A 24,187-nucleotide genomic window follows, 5' to 3' on the forward strand; every position below is an offset into this window, starting at 1 on the left:
GAACAAGACAAAACTTGAATTTTAAAACAGAGTTCTCCCGACTCTTTAAAAACAACATGAAGATTACTTTTATTGTAAAGGTTAATATCTAACAGGAAAGAAATCATTAGTGCAAATCTATGGTTCAGGTTATGTTTTGATGTGATAACCTTGAACAGTTGTAATATAAACCAAAACATGAATGATTTCCAAGCTGAAAATATTCAAACCAAGTAGCTATTTCCAGACCTGTTACTTCATTTTATCCCCTGTAAATAATGTTTTCATTTCCAATTCAAACAGAAAATTACTCATAAGATGATCCTGATTCTTTAACAGAAACTGATTTCATAAGTCCTTCTCTCTGACATAATTCATTGTTTGGAATACGAAGAAAAACAGAATGAGAGCCTTTTTGTGTTTAATTTGTTTTTGTTTTTTAATTATTTTTTTTTTTTTGAAGAGTTTGTCACCTAGCATGATGCTTTTGAGACAACAATTTTCAATTTATGATACATCTTGCTTAAGATCTAGGTCAGCAAAAGTTGTTGTACACATTACGCCATGTAATGATGTGGTTGATGCAATAAACAGTTTAATTACAAAGAGTAAAGAAAACTGATAATAATTTTTTGTTTATGTTTAAAGTATAACTAAGAAGGGAACCAGCTCCACAAAGGTACATGATGAACTTGCTTGGAAGCCTCTCCGCATCAGGAGAGAACTACATACATTAAGCCAATTTTACAAAATAGTCAAGAATCTTGCTCCACATTATTCAACTGAGCTATTGTAGCAGCCTAAACTGTCAAGTGGATACAAATATTTTTGTCTTAAATCAAGAGAAAACTTCACTCAATTTCCTTGTAGAAAATTCTACATTTCAAAAGTCTTTTTTCTCCACCTATTATCACTGGCTAGAATTGTCTGGACCTAGTTGTCCCAAACTCTGTATCTCTTCCCACTTTGAGATCAAACCTGGTAAATTCTCTTTCTGCATACTGACACTAAGTTATATGATTGTTCTGTTACATGGCATGCATCTGTTGATCACACCTACCTCAGACTGGGTTTCTATTGTCATTGAGAATATCTCTTGAAAATTAATAGCTGTGCATCACCTATATATTTCCCAGTGCAGTTTTGACTCTGAATTACTGAAATACTCTTTCTTGTTTTTTTTCTTAGGTACACTGAGCTCAACGTAATGTCCTAATTCTACCTCTGCTGCAAATGTTCTAGGTGAAGCATGGTCACTGAGCAGCAATGCATTAGGAAACTACATTTGTATTGTATGGTATTGAGTCTGTAAATTACAATGTCAACTGTGGTTTTTTTCACAAAGTACAAAGTTTGATAATTAATACTAATGGCTTCTAAGAGGCCATTATTTGATTGTTTAAATAATAAACCCCTCTAGCATTGTAGGTTTAACTCATTGTTATTGCCAATGAAGGGTTGTTTGTGTGTCTGTTTGTCTGTGTGCGTGAATAAATTAGATAAAAATTTACAATATTGTAATCCCCTCCTTAAGCCTAGGTGATTTTGGGGAAAACAATGAAAAATGTGCTTAATTAAAAAAAATTAATAAATAAATAAATTCAACACTCACTGGAAATATTGCGTTTATCATGTCCAGTTTACACACTATGGTATGTTGATTGAAAGCTCTAAGCAAACAGGTTTTTCATAGTAAGTCCAATGTATAATAATTAACAATTATTCCACGAGTGTACATTGGATATGAGATGATAGATAGCCAATGAGGCATAATCATCTCATATCCAACAAACGCGAGTGGAATAATTGTTTTATTAAAAACACTACGTTAAATTATTAAATTTTATTAAATTTTTAGCTCCCTTTCAATTTTAAGCTTATGCATACGCTTACCATATCGTAGTTTATGGTATATTGGCTCATATACCATAATGGCTAAGCCAATGAAAAGTCTCTAATTGCATTATCCAATGATCCAGGTTTTAATAATCAAAGATATTGAACACAAACAGGGAAGTATTTGTTGCTTTCGCAAACAAGAAACAACAGGCTAAATACTGGAATCACAATTTTTTGGCTTGAAATGCACATTCAAGTATGCTGTGGTTTCTACATCTTATACAACAAAAGATTGTTAATAAATAAAAAATGACTGTGTTCAAGAGTTTCTAAGACTTTGACTTATACCTTTTCACTTGTGAATTACCAAAGCAGAAAGCGACCAAGTATCAAATACTAAGTGACATTATAACGGCATGAAGATCATATAATCATGCCAACACTTGGTTACTTTAAAGACCTTGGCGGTTGTGAATACATTTCTAACTTGTATCTGATAAAATTAAATGAAGTACAATCCAGGATATCAAGCGAAAATTTTGTTATCACTTTAAACGCTCTCATTACTTGTTGTGAATACTAATCGACGCCCAACAACTACAAGACAGATAACAATTAGACCTAATTGACGTCAACACAATGAGAAACAGTTTCTCTGGTGCATTCCAATTCCAATATTGTTCCATTAAATTGCTATCATAATTTAAAATCACTGTTTTCCTCTTGCTGTTGCTTGGAGTTTCTACTTTAACTCGTCTGTTACAGAACATTGACTGATTCCTGCAAGATCGTATGACGAAAGTGCTCTGCATTTGACGAGCGTCGTTAAAGTACGAACAACAGATCAGAACCCAGCAAACTTAGAATACAAAGGGAAACAAAGAGTATTGGAGATACCAGAGAATTAGATTAACCTGACGGGAAATGATGGCAAAAACACTTGAGGGGAAATGACTTCAGTTGTATTATCTTTGTTCGCATTTCAGCGGAGTCTAGCGGAGTCTAGCGAGGCTACACTTTACAAAAATAGGCTAAATTCTCATCTGTGTTGAACATAATACTTACGTCTCAGCAAAGTGAACAACAACTGCGGTGAATTGTGACGAAATCAAAGACAGACGGTGAACTATTTAGCTGTTCGGCTGCTAGTAGACACTCCCTAACTCACAAGCGAGGTTCGATTTACATCACAATGCTTCTCACATGTCATGTAACCACTCATTGACGAGTACATTTAAGGATGGGTTTAGTTAGTAGACTACTTTGATACTAATTGAGTCCGCAGGAAAGTGGTTAATTTCGAGCCAATCGGCTGTGCATTTTATTGCGTGAACTTCACATTGTTGGATATTGAATGAATGCACTCAACTAGTCAGATTTGTTATGGTGAGTCTAAACTATAATAATCAAAGCCATTGAGTAGTTACAGGGAAGTATTTGTTGTTTTCATAAACAAGAGACAACTGGCCAAATAATAGTATTGTAATTTTTTGGCTTAAAATGCATATTACATGTATGCTGTGGTTTCTTTGTTTTATCAAGAAAGATTGTTAGTGAATAACAAATATCTGAGTTCATCTACATCTACATAATTTTATTAAAGTTGGTAAAACCTTGAGGGGTATCACACCAGCTACAAAAAAAAAAAGAAAAAAAAATTTTGAAAACTAGGAAACTCTTAAAAAATATCTAGTTCAAAGGTTTCTAAAAAAAAAAGCAATCGTATTTTTTGCCCTTCACGTAATCCAGCAATTTCTCAATAAAATGGGAGTGATATTTATAGAGCTTTCACTAATTTTTAGAAGATTTCGATTTCCACAAACGCGTAGGGGAGAGCAATTTCTTAGGCCCTGTCCACACGAAGACGATTGTAAACACAAACGCTAGTAAACGCATATTTTCATCCCCGTCCACACGAAAACGATCATCGTTTACGTAGCATTTTCACCCGTCCTCACGAAAACGCTCATAAACGCATTAAACGATGTTTGACCCTACAATCTGCTTCAGCGCCTTGTTATCAAGTGTTAGCGTCCATGTTGTAAAGTCACCACGTGCGTTTGTTGTGATCGAGAGAGAAGAAAAATGTCGACCAGGTCTGGTCCAGAATCTTCTCTCTTTGCTCTCACGTCTGCATCTAAGTTGTTTTACTCGAGTGAAAGTGCTTGTAGTAATGGTAACAATATTGAGAGGTTTAGTCTTCTTCTTTTGTAGTTTTCCTGTATATCGATTATTGCATGATTCAATTGAATGCTCGCAATTATAATTGAAATAAGCGCAAGCACGACACAGCTCAACACTCGTGTGTATGCCATGTTGGAAACACACGCGATAAAAGAGACTGGCACTGACATCTGACGTTAGCGTTTTCACAGCGTTTACGAAAATATACGTTTATGGCCGTCCACACGAAGACGCATAAACGGCGTTTTCAAATTTATCCACTTTGGAGAGCGTTTTCGAATTTATGCGTTTTCATCGTCTTCGTGTGGACGGAAGGCCTAAACACATAAAAAAGTTTGCGTTTACTAGCGTTTGCGTTTAGAATCGTCTTCGTGTGGACGGGGTCTTAGTCTTTAAATAGCTCACTTGTGCTAAAGGTTATTCCAAATCATGTGATCATGCATCTGAGAAATTCCTGAATATCAAATATTTGCTTGCGCTCGACCATTGAAATCAAACATCTTCATATTGAAATCAGGTAAATACCATGGAAATCAATGAGATTAACAACATCAATTCAAATAGGTTACCTCGAAAAAAATTTTGGACCGTGGAGCGTAAATTAACCAAAGTATTCGGATCTGAGACGCCCGATGATAACGCAAGTATTTAATCTTTGACTTGCACAATTTCCTCGAAACTCTAAAGGAATCTCCCCCCAAAAGCTTCCCCTTAAACAGAAATCTTATTTTATGATCAGCTCTTTCCTTTGCCTGTTAACCTGATATTTTTACTTCAAAGCCTCTGAAACAGAAGACAAATCGATGATCGCACTTTCGAATTATAGTAAAGAACATCTTGAATGTGAAAGAACACTATAAGCCCCTCACTGAGGAATGCTGCATACAAACGGTATCGCTTATCATTCTTAGTACAAGCGAGGATCCAAACTACAAATCTCTTACCTGAAAAGAGGGTAAACTTGGCAGGAAACAGCGGCGAAATCTGTTATAAACTGTACTCGGTGACTCTCTCAAGCTTAAAGTGAAAGCTACACCCAGTAAGCAGAGAAGCATTCTGTCTGCGCATGCACATGATTTGAGTTTCGATGAGTTTAGCCGCTGGTGCGCGCCCTCACAAACTCCCGCTTTTCTTCGAAAACTGACACGAAGTTGTGTGCAATGGCGGTGCAAACAAAATTGTTTTTCGTTTGCAAGTGTGTGCACTAATTTTTATCGTAAACGTGACAGAAAGTGTAAAAAGTTCGAAGCATGGGTGTATAATTTGCGGGAACAAGTCTCAGAAAACTCCATTTCGTGGTGTACACAGGCAGTCAAACGCCGACTTAGAAGCTTGTTTTGGTTTCCTCGAGACAACATCGGGAGACATTTGTGAAGCCTGCAGAAAGGCTCTCCAACAGTACAAAAGCAATGGGAAGACATTTCATCGCGTTAGTGTTTTCTCGCGTTTAATTTCTCTTATATCACGTACAGTTGTGATGCTGAAATAAAGATTGAATGCTGCCCCGTGCAGCCAGAACTACAGAAGTGTTATATTTTCATTGATATTGCCAAACTTAGTTTGTAAACAAGTCAACGAAAATGTAAAACAAACATTTTCAGTGGGCTTGAAGAGTAGAATCCTTCTAAAATTTGGTATTTATCTTTTGTTCAAAGTATGTTCAGTCGAATCTCAACCAACCCGGACGAGTTCCGAAGAGAAAAGGACCAGTCATGTCAGTGTCGGGTTCTGAGTGTGTAACTAGTGTCTTAGCTAGTGCAGATAATGATAGGGAGATGGTATTTATACCAAAGGAGACCTTTTTTAAAATGGAGGAAAATTTGAAGATTTTGTCGCAAAGTAAGTAAAATCGCTTGCTTGGTCTACCTTTGAATTCTACTTTCATCTGTAATCAGTAGTGTAATTAATTAGTTGAGTGTAGACACCATCTTTAATAATAAACAAAACTGTGATGCCAGGAACCTTTTCAGTAAAGGATCAATTTAAATTTCGAGATAAAAGGCCTTCAAAACTAAATAATGTATAAACAACAACCCAGCTAGAAGAAACTTACAACCATAGTTGCTCCCAGGGGAAGTGTAATTTTGAGCAAGAAATTAACAATTTCAAGCCTCTGAAATTTAATAATTATTTGGCTAGATTTGCTCCCAAACTCTAGTATAACACAACCTCCTACCCCTGGCGAATGCCCCGCCCCCCCACACACACACACACACACACACACTCCAAGCAAACTGTTGCTGTCTCATATCACTAGCCCTCTTTGATAAGTAGCAGGGGAGTAGTGGAAATTAATCAGTCAACAGAAAGGCAGACAATTTACTTCTGGTATGCACTTTGAAGTAACCTTCCAGCCATGCATCAGTCTCCAAAGTTATAATTTCAAATAAAGAAAAATACTGATGGAGGAGGCTCAGTCAGATGAATTAGCTTCAAAGTAACTGATAAAACAAAGAAATAACCAAATAAATAAAGATACATTTGAATAAAAATCCAAACATGTATAATTTTACTAAACCCTAAAATGGTACAAACAATAGTACACACTAGCAAGCTTACATACATGTACAAGCATTATTTATTCAGAGTCTATAGTTCACTGTTCAAAGAAATAAATAATAAATTGAACCAATAGTTGCAGTATTATTTTAAGGTTACCTGTGTACGGAGCTTCGTAAACTGGCTTTTGATGAACGTAAGCCTAGTTTTGACCTTTTTCTCACAACAACGCTTTTCCCTTCATGAGGAATTAATGAAAACAAAGGCTACTTTTGAAAGACAACCTGATTCACATAAGAAAAGTAACAGCTATCATCTGTTTCAATTCAAAGAATGATTGTACATAAAAGTAAATTTAGTTCCATATACATGAGAGGAATCTTCATCTAATGCATTACAACAAGGTAAACTCTTCACAAATATTTAACCCTTGAAAGCCATATTTTGAACATTATACTTGTCTGAGATACGTTTTATTCTTCCATGTATTCTGTAGGATATGACATAAAGCAAGAACTCAGCTTGGTCAAAAACAAAATATACAGCAAGTTAATTGCTAACAAGGGAATCCACATCTACCAGCCTGAAATGTTCAGAGAATTCTGTATCTCAGCAGGGGCAACAAATATTTTTGATGCCATTCTTGATGCAATTACATCAGCAAGGCACTCCACAGAACGTATTAATCTCAATAAGAAAAGGACTGTGTTAGTTATTTATAAACTTTGCTACTGTTTGAGTCAGGCATGCAATTCACTTCAAACTGAGCCCGCCCTTTACCTTAGGAGTTGTAATCTAAATCAAGAAGGTATGGATACACAGCACATTATGGGTCTCTCTTGTGCAAGAAGGACAGTGAACACCACTGCTAAATTGTTGTCTGAAAATCATTCAAACATTTCATTCAAGATGCCATTGAAAACAAGTGGCTTTTAGTCCTGATTACAGATGATTTCACCTCAATTCACACCAAACGAAGACCACAGAGAGATAAGGCATCTGAAACAAAGTCAATGTGTACAATAGTCGTTAAAGCTTTCAAGAACATACCTGCTGTAAGTGTGCTGCAGGCCGGTATCATGCATGATGTAAATGGCATCAGTATAAACACATGCCTACAAATTATAACATCTGCATCATCTATGCAAAACATGAGCAGTTCATATGCTTCCGTAATGCCAAACTGGATTACCGAGGCTTTTTTCAACCCAGAACTTCAACGCCAGGGACTCAACACCCATCTGTATTCGGGAAATGACAATGTGAAAACAATGAGAAAAATGGATGAGCTACATCTTGTTGACTTTGTGGAGTTACAACTTAAGTCCAAAGAGGACTTTAATACAGCATATAACATAGCACTTAGTGCTGGTTTGGGTGATTATGCAAAACAGTTCATTATTTTTCCGCCTGGTGATTGGCCATGTCAATTTTCCTGCCGCCAAATAATATATCAGTGTGTGAAGAAGTTTATCAGTTATCAGCAACCTCATCAAGTCAACTGTGAAAACATTCAAGCTGCATCAGATCATTCGGCATATTCTTATCCATCCTTCACTGGTTCTGACAATGAGCAAAGTTTGCCATCAAACTTGTCTTCTCAGCCCTCTATTCTCTTTGTGATTCCAATGATAGGTCCTCTCCACATATCCTTGAACAGTAGAGAACACATTGTTACTTCCTTCTATCCATTTTTCAAAACAGTGTCTGAAAGCATTTTACTCAATCAAAACTGGCAGACAATTCAAAACCCTGGAGGATCAGCTTGTTCTTAGAAATTGTTTACGGAGGATGGATATTAATACGAGAATCTGTGATGAAAAAGTTTTGGTGATTTAAAGATCTGGAGTATGGAACACTTTTTAATCTTTTGGACAACTACATACCCTTAGTTCTTTCTATTTACAGCATTTCTTTTACACTTAATAATTTCTCAGAATACTTCAGAGCGATGATTCGAATGCGGATTATGTTCACCTGCCTTAAGCGTCGTCATTACAAGAAAGCTCCACTTGTCTGGCTTAACATGTGCTCACACTGGGGAAAGCATTCACCCCAACTTTATAAACTTCTTTGTAACTACATAACAATTTTTGATGAGTATCCTGTTGAAAATACCCACAGCATTCTACGTGCCCAAACAAAGCCCTCTGACAGTGCCGATGAATTAAGAAATAAAGCCAAACAAGTTTTTGAATCAAAGGAACAACAAGCTACCTTTAGATCAGCTTTCACATCACCATCACAGTTTTCATTTTCCCAGAACCAACTACAGTTTCTCAAAGTCAAATGTGCTCAAGTACTTAGTTCTATGTTAAGAAGAATTGCTTCAACACAAGGACAAAGCTCACTCTCGTCAAATGGAAATACAACTTCTCAAGTAAAATTTCCAGCAATCTGTGCCAACTATCCCATCAAGAGTACTTCTTTACCTCTTGGGTATCAAGGTAATGTTAAACCCGATGCAGCTAAGCAATGTGACTTACCTGAATGTATGTCTGGCCAAAATGATGACTGGAAAGTTTTAACAGGTTGCTTTCATTCTTTCCACAATACCTGTTTGAATGGCTTAAATTCATGTCCCTTATGTAAGGACTTCCTGAAAAAGAAAGTTCAAGAACTTGGTCAAGCTGCAAAACAAGCAATTCTTAATCCTAATTCAAGCACTGAAGTACCAGCTGTGAGCAAGGGCAAGGAAAATGAAAGATCTGATTCAGGGCTAGATTCACCCACTGAAACTACAACTGCAAGAGAAATGGAGCAAGATGAATTTGAAAATACTATAAGACAGCTTAATCATGAAATTGCAAGTCTTAATCCAACTTCACAACCATTCCCAATTTCCAGCAATAACCAAAGACGCACAAAAGCTGCTTCCAACACCAGAAAAACAACTACTAAGGTCCCTCCACACTGCAGAAAATGCCACCATCCTGTTCGTGGACACAAAAGATCAAACAGTTCACAGGTTAAATGTGATTTTTGTCCCAACAATGTCTGCACAGTAAATTCAGGCAATAGTTTCTCGAGATGCAACTGTTCATGGCACAGGGAAAACCACACACAGAGAGACACTCCACCAGCTACAGCATACCAAATAACTGTAACCACAAACCAGCATGTGGATGTGACTGAGTGGCTCTTGCCTCCAAATATTTGCCAATCAACCATAGCAGGGAGTCTGATTGGAAGTAATGCCTGCACAGTTATTGCTATGCTAACTGGACGCCATTTCTTGAAGGTAAAATTTTCATTCCTCAACAACTTCAAGATCTATCACAGGTAATTCCTCTCTACAGCCAGCTAATTCTCAAGGGGAACCATATTTACAGCTTGTTTCATGTGCGTGTGCAACAACCAAACCTGGAAGTCAAAGAGGTCCTTCAGTGCAACAATGAAGAATTTCAGAAAATTGAACTAATTGCAGACTTGGGTTTTGTCACTGTTGAAGACCTTGAATCTTATCTTACAAGCTACCATTGCCAGCATCCAACATTTGCTGCAGTCCTGATTGTGCCCCCAGACAAGACAATGGTGTTATGCTTCAGGAATGCAAGTATTTGCCTCTTTGAAAGTCACAGACATGGCCACCAAGGAGGCATCATAGCCACGAGCTCTTCTGGAAATGCCCGCAATTTGGTGCGATACGTTGAAAGGATGGTAGTGAGAGACTGGGAAATGCAGTTGCAGGGATCAAACATACCTGTACTAGGTCTAAAGTAAACTCTGAAAACTTAACTTAAGACCTTATACAGCTACTGTATGTATCGAAAATTATAATTGTTCTACATTTTCCAAGTAAGTTGCCCAGCAGGTGTTTCATTCATTTGGTGAAATAAGTAGCAAAAAACATGGTCTCAGGCATACACATTATGAGTGAAATGCAAGGTTTACAACACATTCCAAGAACATGTATGCTGGTTAAATTATTTCAAATCCCATATTCAGCTTCAGAAATATATTAAATAAATATTTACTTCTCTTTGCAAGTAAGTGAAGTTCCAGTACTACAAGTGTCCTAAACAGTACTTTGGGGTCCTTCGAACACTCCGCTGAAGAACTGAAACGTACACGTCATTTTCGACCGCAAATACGTTTAAAAGAAATATTTGCGGCGAAAAGCACGCATTTTTTCTGGTTAAGGAACTTGCATAGCTCGGAAAAGGGATAAATAAAGTATTCGCTTAACATATTTTTGAGTTGGGGCAAAACACCAAAACTAAGTTTTGGTCAATTTTCTGCCGGGACACTCACTCGAAGGGCAAAAACATCATCTACGCCGTACGTAATAAAAATGATAAAATACAACACTATAAAAGAGGATCTACTAGGTAAGACTATTATAACAAATGAAATGGACTCCAGGAGTACCTCTAAAGCAGACTTAAACGACATATCCCATAGACGTTCACTGCGATCTATGACTTGGAAAAACTACCATAATTTGCTCCGTTGAAATGCACCAAAAGTACTCGCACTAAGGTGTTAATCCTCGTTGCTGTACATTTTTTAAAGACTGCAATCCCCAGCGGCTGTAAAGAAAAGGTAAAGACACTATTAATTGTCAAAAGATACGAGTGGAAAAAGCAAAACAAAAACCACGTGCGAGCCGTTATGTAATAATGTCATAGAGCATGCGTGTCACGCAAGACGTCCCAACGTGACATCTCCTCTTTTTAAAAAAAAAGTTAAAACATAAACAAGATTCTAACAAATAAACAAGGTTCTAACATGTTGTATTCTGTCCGTAACTACGTCTCTTTAATCACATATAAGATAACTAATAACAGACGAATTTAATCGACCTCTCTCGCTCGTCGCTCCACGTGTCATTACATCCTCCGGTCATGTGACCGACACAACATCCCTTCTTTTCTTAACAGAAAAAAGAAAAACTTAATCTTAAACTAGATCATACGATCAACGCAACTGCAACTATGTCCAAAGTTTTTTTTTTTTTGCTTTACATAGCTCATGTCTTTATCTCCATTGTTCGCGCTGTTTCCCTTTTTTTTTTCTTTTTTTTCTTCTTTTTTTTTTTTTTTTTTTTTAATCACAACAAGGTTCAAGCCTGTAAGAGTCTACTATCATGTCAGTTTTCTTTCTGGGTTACTCCCATTCACCATAGCGATCTGGGGGATGCCTATCCCGTTGCGGCCTCTGCTCTAATTCATTGTCCTCTTGTAACTCAAACTGATGATCACTGTCAACACATTGTTCATCTCTGGGGGTAAACTTCTTTATTTCTGTGACGTTCCTCTGGTATTGAACTTTCTCAGGTGACTGTACCACAACACTATTGCCCTTCTTTTCAATGATTTCATAAGGCTCACTTTCAAATTTGGTTGACAACTTGTTTCACTTTTTCTTCTTTAGAAGCGCTTGCTCGCCAGTCTGAAGTTCATTGGGTTAAGCACCCCTTCGTTCATCTGCATATATCTTTGCTTTTATTTTCTTTTCCCAGTCGCGATCTCGTAGCTCATCATCATTTACGGTAGTTTCGCGCAACTCAGGCATCTTTGTGCGGATCTTTCGACCAAATAATAACTCCGCAGGGGAAACTCCTGTGACGGTGTGCGGCGTTGTTCTGTATGTAGCGAGGTAATGAACGAGCTCTTTCCTCCAATTTTTTCCTTCTGCTTGTGCAATTCTCATGCTTTTGAGTAGGCTTCGGTTTTGACGCTCTACTTCGCCATTTGCCTGTGCCCATTGTGGCGTAACCTTGCGGTGTAAGATACCATTATCAACAAGAAAATGCTCAAACTCTTCACACCGGAATTGTGGTCCGTTGTCGCTCGTTGTGGTTACTGGCAGGCCATGAACAGCGAATATCGTCTCAAGGCGTGAGATAATCTGGGATGCAGTAACTGACATCAAGATCTCCACTTCATAGTACCTAGAATAATAGTCAATGACAACAAGCAGGTACTCTCCTGTTGGCATCGGTCCCAGGAGATCCAAGGATAAGTCCTGCCATTTGCCAAGCGGCAGCTCAGTAGGCATCAAAGGCTCCGGTGGAGTTGCTTGTCCAACTAATTGACATCCATGACACGACCTTACATATTGTTCAGTGTCTTTGTCGATACCGGGCCACCACACTTTAGTCCTCAGTCTCAGTTTCGTAGCAACAATTCCAACATGTCCTTCGTGTGCAATAGCTAGTACTTGCTGTCTCAGTTTGGGAAATAACAATGCGAGTTCCACGCAAAACAACTTTGCCGATGGCACACAGTTCGTCTTTTACTGGAATATATTTAACACATTCTTTGTTGTTCCAGACACCTTCACAAATGCATCGCCTTACTTCACTCAGTTCAGCATCACGATGGGAATGTTCCTCTACTTCTCGTGTTGTCATGGCGTTTGAGGTGGCTGTCTGGGCTATAAACCGTACATATTCTTCTGCAACATTCCTCGTTTTCTCCTCGTCCAGACTGTGGTAGCAGATTAGTCGAGACAGGGAATCTGCTATGTTCTCGCTACCAGGCTTGTATTCAATGGTGTAATCAAAAACTTGCAACCGCAGTACCCAGCGCTCAATGCGGGCAGGGGGTCTCGACTTTTTTGAGTACAAACATTCCAAAGGCTTGTGATCAGTTACAAGGTGAAACTTGATCCCATATAGGTAAGTGTGGAACCGTTCACAAGCCCATACAATCGCCAGCGCCTCGCGCTGTGTCTGGCTGTATCTGCGTTCTGCATCCGTTAGACTTCGACTAGCATACATAATGACCCTGAACTCTCCTTGCTGCTTCTGAGCAAGAACGGCGCCCAAACCCACAGGACTTGCATCAGTGATAACACGAGTCTCAGCATCTTTGTCGTAATATCCAAGAACCTCTGCTCGAGCCAGTTTATTTTTCAGCTTCTGAAATGCTGCTGCTTGCTCTGATCCCCATTGGAACACAATATCCTTCTCTGTCAGTCTTCGCAGTGGCTCTGACAGTGTCGCAAGATTTGGAATAAACCTTCCACTGTAATTTACTAGACCTAAGAGTGACCTGACTTCTGAAACCGATTCTGGTTCTCTTGCTTCGCCTACTGCCTTCACTTTGTCAGCGGCCACACCCACTCCTCGACTTGACAGGACATGGCCCATGAATGTCAACTGACTCATGGAGAATTGGCACTTTTCTAAGTTGAGGGTAAGGCCGCATTCACGTACACGCATCATCACTTTTCGCAGGCGTTCATCATGCTGGTCATGTGTTGCACCATGCACTATAATATCATCTGAGATATTGTGTACCCCTTCAATACCTTGCAATGTCTGCTGGATAACCTGCTGGTATTTCTCCGGAGCTGCTGATATCCCAAACATCAATCTTTTATATCGGTACAGACCTTTGTGTGTGATGAATGTGGTAATCTCACAGGATTCCTCAGATAATTCAATTTGATGGTACCCCCATCTTAAGTCCAGCTTGCTGAACACTTTACTATTGTTCATGTCTTGAAGTACTTCATCAATGGTTGGAATGGGGTATCGTTCACGTTCTACCGCACAATTTGCTTGTCTCATGTCTACACAAAGTCTCACTTCCCCATTGGGTTTTGGGACTACAACTACAGGGCTCACCCACTGAGATGGACTGTTTACTTTCTCAATGATGTCTGTGTTCTCCAGTTCGTCTAATTTCTTCTCGATTTTGTCTCTAAGATTGAATGGTGGTCTGCGCAGAAGCTGAACCACTGGTGCCACATTCTCTTTTATATGCAACTTAAGCTGATATCCTTTTAGCTTTCCTACTCCTGTAAAACAATCTTTGAATTCTTCTGCAATGTCACTGCTTTCAGAGTTTATGGAACTTCCTATCTGAAGCACTCCAAGCTTGATTGCTGTACTTCTCCCCAATAGGGGTTATCCTGTCCCATCAATCACTACAAACTCTGCCTCACAAACTTTGTCACCCAGGACTACTCTTGCTTCGAAACAACCGATAACTTCTAAAGGCACACTACTCCCATAAGCATACAGCTTCTTTTTACACCTATAAGATTTGCATTCAACCTTCTGGGATTTTAGCTCCTCCCATGTTCCTTTATCAATCACATTAGTGCTTGCCCCAGAGTCAATAATCATTCGCACAGAAATCCCTCCAACTAACACATTTATCATCCCACCTGTACTTCCTCTGCCCACAGTGAATGCGTACTCGTCATCGTCGCTCTCAACTCTCAAGTTGTCATCATCAATCGAGTTCACATTCGATCTCCTTTTGTCTGGCACATCTCGTGGAGAAAATCTTTTGTTTCTGGTGACAGTTTTGGTTTGGCAAACCTTAGCAAAATGTCCTATCTTGTGACACCTCTGACACTCGGCATTTCTTGCTGGACAACAACTGTCACGACTAAAATGACCTTCTCTGTCACAACGATAACATTTGGCTTTCGTTTCTCTTCCTCTGAAATGGACAGCGGTTTCTCCACGTTCGATACGGTTAACTTGTTGACGATCATCCGCACCAATCATCGTTTTCAACTGAATATCTACTGCCTCAAAAGATCGAGCGATTTCTTGCACCTTTTCCAGAGTTAGATGGGTTCCCCTTTAACAATAATTTCCGCCGCAGGTCGTCTGATCTGCACTTGTCGATGACCTGATCGCGAATCGGCTCGTTTGCGTTATCCCAATTACAATTTTCCGCTTGGTGTCGTAACCGAGTAATAAACTGATCGACCGTCTCTCCTCCCTCCTGTTTGAGATTTCTGAAGACGTGTCTTTCGTATGGCTCATTTAACCGCGCGCTAAAATGAGCATCAAGTGTGCGTAGGGCTTTCTGATATTTGTCAGCATTGTCTTCACCTACATCTGCCGGCGGTCCTGGATCTTGCAGGGTTTCGAATAATTCTTGCACTTCACTGCCAGCACAGTGTAACAGCAAACCTTTTTTTCGAGCGTTGTTGGTGATTCCTCTTGCTAAGAGGTAATATTCAAAAGATTTTTTCCACTTTTTCCACCGAGGAGCAACTGAGGTAATCGCGCCTTTACAGTCGAACGGCAAAATTCCTCCAAACTCAACACTTGCCGCTGCCATGTTGATTTATGCGAAGGTATTGAACATCCTCGTCGCCAGTGTTGTATTCTGTCCGTAACTACGTCTCTTTAATCACATATAAGATAACTAATAACAAACGAATTCAATCGACCTCTCGCTCGTCGCTCCACGTGTCATTACCTGCTCAGGTCATGTGGCCGACACAACAGTCGTCTTTGACGTCAAAATGGCAAATGGCTTCAGCTACTTCCTCCTGAAAACGCTTCTTAATAACATGATGAACCTCATTTCTAACCATTTCAGAGATTTTTTCTTCTACACGGAGCCACTGCAATGGAATTTCCTTCTTCGTATGTGGCATTTTTCAATGTTTTACGATAAATGTGGTTACCCTGATTCTGTCGTTCAACCGGGTTACCACCGCGCCCAACTTATTGATCGACATTCAGCACTACAAACGTCACAAAAGGAAGATTCCGACCGCATTCCATTCACTCTCACGTTTCACCCTCATAACCACTCAGTTAAATCCATCATTCTTAAAAACTTTAAATTACTTCAAAGCGATCCAGAGACAAGCATTATCTTTTCGCAGCCTCCGCTCATTTCATTCAAACGCGACAAAAACATAGGCAATTTTTTGGTAAGAAGTTCTTTTCAGACTAATGACCAACCAGGCACTTTTAAATGCGCTCGTGCACGATGCAAAACGTGTCCTTTCATTCACAACACTGAGAAAATATCGGGACCCAAACGATCCATTAAGATCACCGATCACTTCACGTGCACCTCCGCCAATGTAATTTATTGCATAACTTGCACTTATTGCAAAAAGATCTACATCGGCGAAACAGGAGTAAGACTAGGTGACCGATTTCAAGAACACCTTCGCGACGTGGAGAAGAATGACAAGGACACATCGAAAGCAGTCGCTAGATATTTTAATTTACCTAACCATTCTAAGCAACACATGGTAATCTGCGGTCTTTCCTTACATTTAGATAGCACGGAAAGCCGGAAAACTCTTGAACAAAAGCTCATCTTTCAAACCGGCAGTCTAAATTCCACAGGTATCAACGAACGCTTTTCATTCCACTAATTTATTCGTGTTTTTCTCCTTGCCATGTTCCCACCAATCACGTAGCTCCTTTTTCTGCCTTTAAAGCACACACAACCCACAATTCCCCTATTCGCTCCGACGAAGGGCTACCGCTCGAAAAGTCAGCTTTTATAATCGTAACGGTGGCCAATTTACCATTTCAACGTTGTTGATATCTTCAAATTATTTTTGTATATATACTGCAAAAGTGGCACTGTATTGTGCATTAACAAAGAATTAAGTGTTTTTTTTTCTCAGTATCACCTTCTGATGAAAATTACTGGCCTTATTTCCATACAACCCCCTACATTAATTGTTACGCATGGAGTGTTGCAAAGAGACCTATATATCTAAGGAAAGATTTCCGTATAACCCCATACCAATCAAAAACAAAGCCGAAGTCCCAAAGGTAATCTGTTGTTTTGCTTCAGTTTACTTATATCCAATAATAGTACGCTTACTCCGGTATTCCGCGAAACTAAACGAAACGAAACGAAACGAGACTAAACGAAACCTTAATCGATAAGGAAATTACCGTTCACCGAGTTAACGATACTACTAAGATTTATTCCTTCTCTTCTAAACCTGTCCTCACTAGACGCCTTGTTTTGTAAATTACCAATAACGGCCGATTGGTAATCGCCGAAACAAGGTTCGCAGACAACTTCTTTAGGCGCTCTGCTCCCGAAAATTGTCTTGCTACATAAAGCAAAACCAGGCTTACAGACGCGACAAGAAATTCTTCCCTCTCTTCGAAAACTGTTCTCGCTAGATGCCTTGTTTCACAAAATACCAATGACGGCCGATTGGTAATCGACGAAACAAGGTTCGCACACAATTTCGTTAGGCCCTGCTCCCAAAAATTGACATGCTAGATAGAGCAAAGACATGCTTGCAGACGCGACAAGAAATTATCCCCTTTCTTCGAAACCTGCGGGCCGTGGGTCTGCTTTTAGCAAAAGCCTAGGATAAAAGAAATATTTTCATTGCAAATATAGCCATTTAGTGGTTTGAGATCACCCAGACTTTCATTTGTTTCAAAGCAATTCTTATATCCTTAAGAGCATGGTTACATGAAAGTGGGGACACCAGATACGTGACGGAAACCGGAATGGAAAGATTAGTTTCTGTTTCACAAACATGAATATATTATCCCCCAAATAATATCATACGTGGTTTTCTGTGTTAACTTTTTTGTAAATTTTTTTAAACTAAGATATGATGTCAATGAGGAAAGGCAGGGGGTACCGATGGGTCAAACTTAACAGGGACAGGGGCATAGCTTCCAAAATTGATTGGGCAGAAAAATACAAGACACTCACAAGACTCTGGTTATTTTCATTGCAATTCTGCAAGAGTCACGAATTTTGATGGAAAACTGAGAATTCTTTAGCGATCTGCATAAGAATAGACTTGCGTTTTCAAGTTCTTTCTGTTGGTCTCCATCAACTAAAGCTGAGAAGACTTCTCCACGCACATAGAAGAGAAAGAAGTTATTCCTCTTGGTTTATTGCCTTCCTCTGGAAAACTCCTTGTCACATTTTCACGGTCAATATTTTGAAAAGTTACATTTTTTGGTTGTCCTATAATTGTGGCTTCGTGATCATAAGTCTCGTAGCTGAAAACGATGTTGGGAAAAGCTTCAATTTTGGTCGATGTTGCATTTAGGTTTCACAATAAATTTTGCCAAAACTTTCCCAAAGTCTTTAAAGGCTTTTAGCCTCTCACGTTTGTTCTTCCTTTCTATCGGCAGTCAAGTTGATTGCAAATAATAAAGGATATATTGAACCTGTGGTCTAGCAAATAGGCCAATTAATGACCCTTACGGTGGTTTAACGCTATTTTGGCGACTCTCTTTGTATCGTGTCTTGTGCCATTATACATAGTAGCACAACACACAATTCAAAGAAAGTTGCCAGCAATTGGGCATAAAGCTTGTTTTGAAAATTGGCAATTTAACGGATTCTTCGTTATAACACAAATGGAGAAGCCTTGACTGCGCTCTGTTCTGTTGTAAAGAACTTAGGAAGCGGATAGAGCACAAAGCACTGCAGGAAGACGCTTGACCACGTCTCGTATTTCTCCTTTCACTTTTTCATGCTTTAGCCCCTTCCTGCGTGCTTAACAACAAAGCCAAGTACAGTCGAGGATTCTCTATTTCAGTGTTACGCAAAAATACTTCGATATAATAAGAATCAAGAATGACTTATTTATTTCGAGAGCCGGGAAAAAAAATGGGACGGTGTCGTCATACTATAAATCCATCATTAAGACATTATTAAAGAGACAAAACATTCCCTACCATTACAACACAATTGAGATACTGGTCAAAGACTGCGGATTTACTAAAAAAAGAGGTTTTTTGACAGGATATAAAAATTACAAAAGAAAATGACGTGTTTTCGTTGTGCAAAAAAAGTTAGTTCAAGGAACACATATAATACCGATGAAATTTAACGCCTTCAAGATACCCTTATCACCTAATTTTTAACAATAAATTCCAGCGGTAACTGGACTCGTATTTCATTATTTACTCTACAGTGTCTTGTCTGGCAAAGTAGGTATTCAAGATCAGACACGCTTTACAAAGATTAGACCATCCATTAAGAACAACCGATACAGAGTAGAAGTGTAGGAAGTAGACGCCTCATTGTAGAAACAGTGTTGCAAACGTCTTTCAGCCACCTTAAGTTCTTCTTATAAAATGGTATTCTGAGATTTTTAATTAGTCCTGTTCCTGCTCACAGCTCAGCTCTCTCCACTTTATTAGTTCTTCTTGAGAAAAATGGTGACCAACATCTATCTAGCTAATTCCTATAAAAAGGCTGCTCTAGCTATTGATCTAGAAAAATGAGAGCTTTTCGAAAATATTAAGTTCAACGTGATTCATTCATTTCTACACTTGGAAGTTAGCTTATCATATCTTCATTGCCAAAATTATCAGGCTTTTTAATTTCCGTTTTACAACTTATTTGATATTCATTTTTGTTTTCTTATTATTATTATTATTATTATTATTATTATTATTATTACAACTTATCATTTCAGTACCAAAATTATCAAACATTTTAATAGCATTATACAATATATTTGAAAGTTGAAATGTCACAATGATCCAATACAGCAGAGCATTTCAGGAACCAATCCAACCTATGTGGAGTAGGACAGAAATAAAAGCGGCTAGAAGGACTACAACTACGGCCTTAATGAGTGCGTTCCATCTGGTGTTCGTCTGTACTTCTTCCAATTTTAAACGCAAACGTTGAGCTAGACGACAAGGAGGACAAATCAACATCATCAAGGTTATTCTAGTCCAGAGGGAAAAACAATGGGGGTGGACTTGCAAGTGCAGTTTTGAGGACTGAAAGTAAATTAGGACAGCAAAACACGACGTAAAATGAATTAGAGTAAAAAGCAATGGAGAATTTCATGTAATCCTGATTGGAAAGGAAGATTGATTTTTCAATGCAGGTCAAGGGCACTTGAAATGCTACCAAAGAAATTGAATTGATATAGTTCCTTACAAGATTTTTAAGTGAATTAAGTCTCAATCGATGCTGTTACTCCCATGTATCACTAAAAAAAACAATAAGGCAGAATCAGACTGAATAATCTGTTCCCACTATGTGTTGCATACATCCTTCCTGCCGAAAACGCAGTTAAAAAAAATCGTATATCATAAACCATCTTTAACATTTTCACCACAAAGTCTTTACACTGATCGACTCTCCTAGCTGTAATACGCTTTCCAGAATGTCCGTAGTTGTCGAATCTCTTCAAGTCGCAATTTCCACTCTTTCAGATCTGGCAAGTGGTTTTGATTTTTTTCCCAGTCATTAGCATCCTCGAAATTCAGTAGAATTTATCAAATTTCTCTTCCTTTCGTGCTTCAGTGAGTCCCGAGTTTCCACTCACAAGAATGGTGAGACTAGCAGATAAGACTTCAATGGAGGCTGATTTTGTCTTCTCGTAGTTGTAAAACCAAACTAAAAGCTAGTTAATTTTAACAATTATTCTACTAAGGTTTACTAGATATGAGATTATTATAACCAACTTGGTGCTTAGCACCTCATTGGTTATTTATCATTTCATATTTGGAGCACCCACATGGAATAATTGTTGAATATTATTGCCTACTACAGGAATTTATCAAATCAGCCTACAGTTACAATGACCTTTAGGTGAAGCTTGCGTTAACTTTTTATGTTAAGCAGATTTATGTACACCCTGACCACTTGTAGCCACAGCATTAAATAAAACCCGTGTTGTTATAAATCCAACACGGCGGTGGCGTGTTGATATATGTTACATTAGCTTCTCACGATTTTGTTTCTCCAGAGGCATTTGGCAGTGGAATTGGAAAGTCAGAGGCTCGGATACTCGTTAGTGGATGGTGGTTTTTCCTTTGTCCCAAACTCTTAGTTTGCTCTACAAATGACCAATATTTTGACTGGTCCTCTATTGGTTTAAAAGCAAACACGTCCTTGTTGTCGTAGATTAACGCACAAGCGTTGTTCGAAAACCTTTCTTTTTGTCGAGGTAGGTGAAAACGGAATTCGAAGCGTTCAGGGAAAAGAGAGAACTAGAGAAAAGTTACCTTCGTTATAATGGCTCCAATCTTGGAATACGCTTGGATTCCTCAAAATGTTGGACACAACACAGGCTGCCATAACACTTGCGAATACATCCCACTCATAACTTGACGACTGATTCTCGCTGGCATAGCATTTGATGCCTTTTACAACCACCCATTCCGTTTTCAGATGATGAGCTGCAGCAAACACCCCTAAGATGGAGAGAAGCAATAACTAGACTAGTGTTTTCGATGCTGTGTCCTCAATTCTAGCGCCTTCTCTTATTAAAGTGATACAAAAGCCTTAACCTCTTCTGAAAGAAGGGTTTAAGTACTCCATCCTCATTATTAGGCCTTTGAGGTCGGTCCAGGACGTAACACAATGATTTCGGGAAGGGTTGTAACTCGATAATATCGCCTCGCTAAAAATACTATGTTTATAGCTGTAGACAGAACGGACGGATACCTCAGACTGCGCCACACGTTGTTGTGGTATTTAATATGTAAGTCTTACCTTCACCTTCCACCTCCACTGCAGTTGCTTCAGAATATTTCTGAATAATATTTTTACTGCTTGCCTGTGACGGTAGAATACTTAAGACAGTACCATCACATTTCACGTTTACTTTACGAGCGTGCGGGTCTTTTAAGGGTGCTCTCCAGCCATCAGCTGCATGTTTGATAAGGTTACCAATATCCCTGCTTACAGGAGTCTTGTGGGCAAACGTTGTCAACTTTGAAGACACAACTACGTCTCCTAGCTTGGTTTCCTTAGGAGTCAACCCAATGCAAGTACCAACAGAAAACACAGCTTTGGGTCCCAGAGCTCGAATTGCATCATTAACAACAATCAAAGAACCATCAGGAACTGAAGAACCTCTGGTACACTTGACTAAAGCAGTTTTCAATTTATTTTCCTGGTCATGTCCCATGGACCCGTAGTACACATACCCAGTGCTTTTGTGGTACCTCCTTGAGGGTTGATTGAGAAAGTGGAAGCAGGCTAAGAACTCACAGTCCTCCACTGTTAAAAGCAGGATGTCGACTGGAAGTTCAAAATCGCTCCCGCAGCTGTCTGACGTAGGAAGGTCCTTTAAATCTGGTAGCTTAAAATTTAGCTGAGGTGGATTGCCACTGGAGTCCTGTACATCATCTTTTACGCCATTCACAGTTGCTGAAGGTACGAAAATGAATGGACAGTTTGAGCAACACACCTTTGACATGATGAATTTCTTAAATGAGGAAGATCGCATAGAATTATTTGCAAGATGACATTACAGGAACGGTAGTAAACTAAAGCTCTTTGCCACCGTGGGAAATCTGTGAGAAGTACTTTGCTTGGGTGGAGGTTTACAGAAGATGTTGGTAATTACCCAGGTTACAAGCTAACAAATATCAAAACTCTATCTCCTATATCTTCCACAAGTAAATACGTGGAAAAGGTCTCATATCAGTCAAGTTTTCCTGGATAAGTTTTTCATTCTTTTTTTCTTCTTTGTTCCTTTTTGTTTTTGTTTTTGTCTTTTTCATAGATAGCGACTTATTGTAATCCTTTATAATTAAATATCGTTGTTATTGTCGTTTATTGTCATCTTTATACACAACCCATTGCGTAGTTGGCTTTCTCCGTTTCACGATCTATATATATCATACGTACTCTCAAAATAGAAACAACAACTTTGAGTTTAAATTTACAAGACATGTTTCGACATTCTCATGTCATCTTCAGTTGCAAATGAGCATTTAACGGTTGTACATTTGAATTTATATTAAGGTATGTTACAAACTACGTGTCAGGCTTACGTTACATCTGAATCTTAAAAACGCGAAACATGTAAATAGCGCGCGCTTGACTAGATCAGAAAAATAAATAAATAAAATAATAATAATAATAATAAATTAAAAGACCAAGGAACAACATAATCAAAAGGAAAGAGACAATTCTAGATGTTTCAATTGCTGATTAAGAATGGGTTTTTTCCACTTAATATGCAATGCTTCTTTGATCTTAATTTGGTATTTTGAAGCGGCAGCATCTAAGATCGTGAAACATTCAGTATCACAAGAGTCAAGACAGGCCCTTGATGATTGCAGGTGCTTGTAATTATGCGAAGTTTTGTCCGACAAGAGGTGCTCACGAACTCGTATACAAATGTGGCGAGTGGTCTCACCAATATAACTGACATTACAGCCAGCACATGAAAATTTATATACGACACGCGAACGTAGACCTAGCGGTACTGAATCTTTCACACTGAACATGTTTCTGAGTTTAAACGTACTGAAGACTAACTTAACATCTAAATCAACTCTACAATAACGTTTGAGTAGTTGTCTTAACTTAGTCTGAGCGATGTTCGAAAACCGACCAACATAGGGAAGTTTATAATAGTGCGCAGAAGGTTTACCGGAGTTAGAAGAGGCGTTCTGCCCAGTAGGAGAAGAATTATTTTTCTTCGCTAGTTACCTGTAAATGATCTTGTCTATGACCTTGTCTATGACCTTGTCTATGATCTTGTCTATAAATTTTGTCGTGCATTTCTGGGTTTGCAAATTTAAGAATATGGAATATCTTATAATATCTAATCAACACAACAACCACAAAAACAACACCAAAACTTAACTTACCAGCTCCTTTCTCAAAGTCGGACAAAGCCTGCAAATCGGAGGAAATACATGCAATATCACAAGTGTTCAAGGAATAACGAAAGTCCATCAATTAAATAATAACTGAACAACAAGGAAAGTGATTTAGGTAATTCAGTAGAGAAAGAGTATTGGACACATAAAAAGTTACTTAGAAAGCTCTTAAAAAGAGGAAGAAAATTGTCTTAAACTTGTTTACCATGCCCGAACGAACACAAGCCCGTGAATTGGCGGGGAACTAATTCGCGCTATTTTCAAGGTCAAGGGAACTGTCCAGTTTTGGTTGCTTTTTTCAAAGTTGGATGCCAAGGAATTGCCATACTGAGCCACTCTATGGCTACCCACGGTCTTCGCTTTCTTCGCATTTTT

The 24,187-nt window shown here is 38.7% G+C and overlaps 2 protein-coding genes, 1 long non-coding RNA gene and 2 pseudogenes across 4 annotated transcripts in view; 1 reads left to right on the forward strand and 4 right to left on the reverse strand.

Moving 5' to 3' along the window:
• Window positions 1-1,807: 1,807 nt before the first annotated feature.
• On the reverse strand, window positions 1,808-5,177 carry LOC148740314 (uncharacterized). Its single transcript, XR_015997165.1, has 2 exons — window positions 4,947-5,177; window positions 1,808-3,451 (listed from the first exon to the last, which is right to left on the reverse strand). It is a non-coding gene; the product is annotated as an uncharacterized LOC148740314 (long non-coding RNA).
• Window positions 5,178-6,472: 1,295 nt separating this feature from the next.
• The window catches only part of LOC148740315 (uncharacterized), an 87,649-nt gene continuing 69,934 nt past the window's right edge, over window positions 6,473-24,187 (reverse strand). Inside the window, exons 2-5 of one of the 2 annotated variants that reach the window (XM_088750495.1) lie at window positions 10,873-11,033; window positions 10,479-10,561; window positions 8,988-9,100; window positions 6,473-8,152 (exon numbers count right to left, since the gene is read on the reverse strand). The gene's annotated coding sequence lies outside the window, so the exon portion shown is untranslated. The remainder of the gene's footprint in view (window positions 8,153-8,987; window positions 9,101-10,478; window positions 10,562-10,872; window positions 11,034-24,187) is intronic. The other variant, XM_088750494.1, reaches the window with a different exon arrangement.
• LOC148740316 (uncharacterized) lies at window positions 6,985-10,224 on the forward strand (annotated as a pseudogene).
• Window positions 18,789-24,187, reverse strand: part of LOC148740317 (uncharacterized) — a 65,169-nt gene continuing 59,770 nt past the window's right edge. The window contains exons 18-21 of the mRNA XM_088750426.1: window positions 23,801-23,828; window positions 21,687-22,346; window positions 21,197-21,385; window positions 18,789-19,866 (exon numbers count right to left, since the gene is read on the reverse strand). Coding sequence (XP_088606552.1) covers window positions 19,733-19,866; window positions 21,197-21,385; window positions 21,687-22,346; window positions 23,801-23,828 — 1,011 coding nt within the window. The 3' untranslated portion in view covers window positions 18,789-19,732. The remainder of the gene's footprint in view (window positions 19,867-21,196; window positions 21,386-21,686; window positions 22,347-23,800; window positions 23,829-24,187) is intronic.
• The window catches only part of LOC148740318 (uncharacterized), a 5,216-nt pseudogene continuing 4,872 nt past the window's right edge, over window positions 23,844-24,187 (reverse strand).

The sequence above is a fragment of the Stylophora pistillata genome, chromosome 2 (assembly GCF_964205215.1).
Source record: "Stylophora pistillata chromosome 2, jaStyPist1.2, whole genome shotgun sequence".
NCBI lineage: Eukaryota > Metazoa > Cnidaria > Anthozoa > Scleractinia > Pocilloporidae > Stylophora > Stylophora pistillata.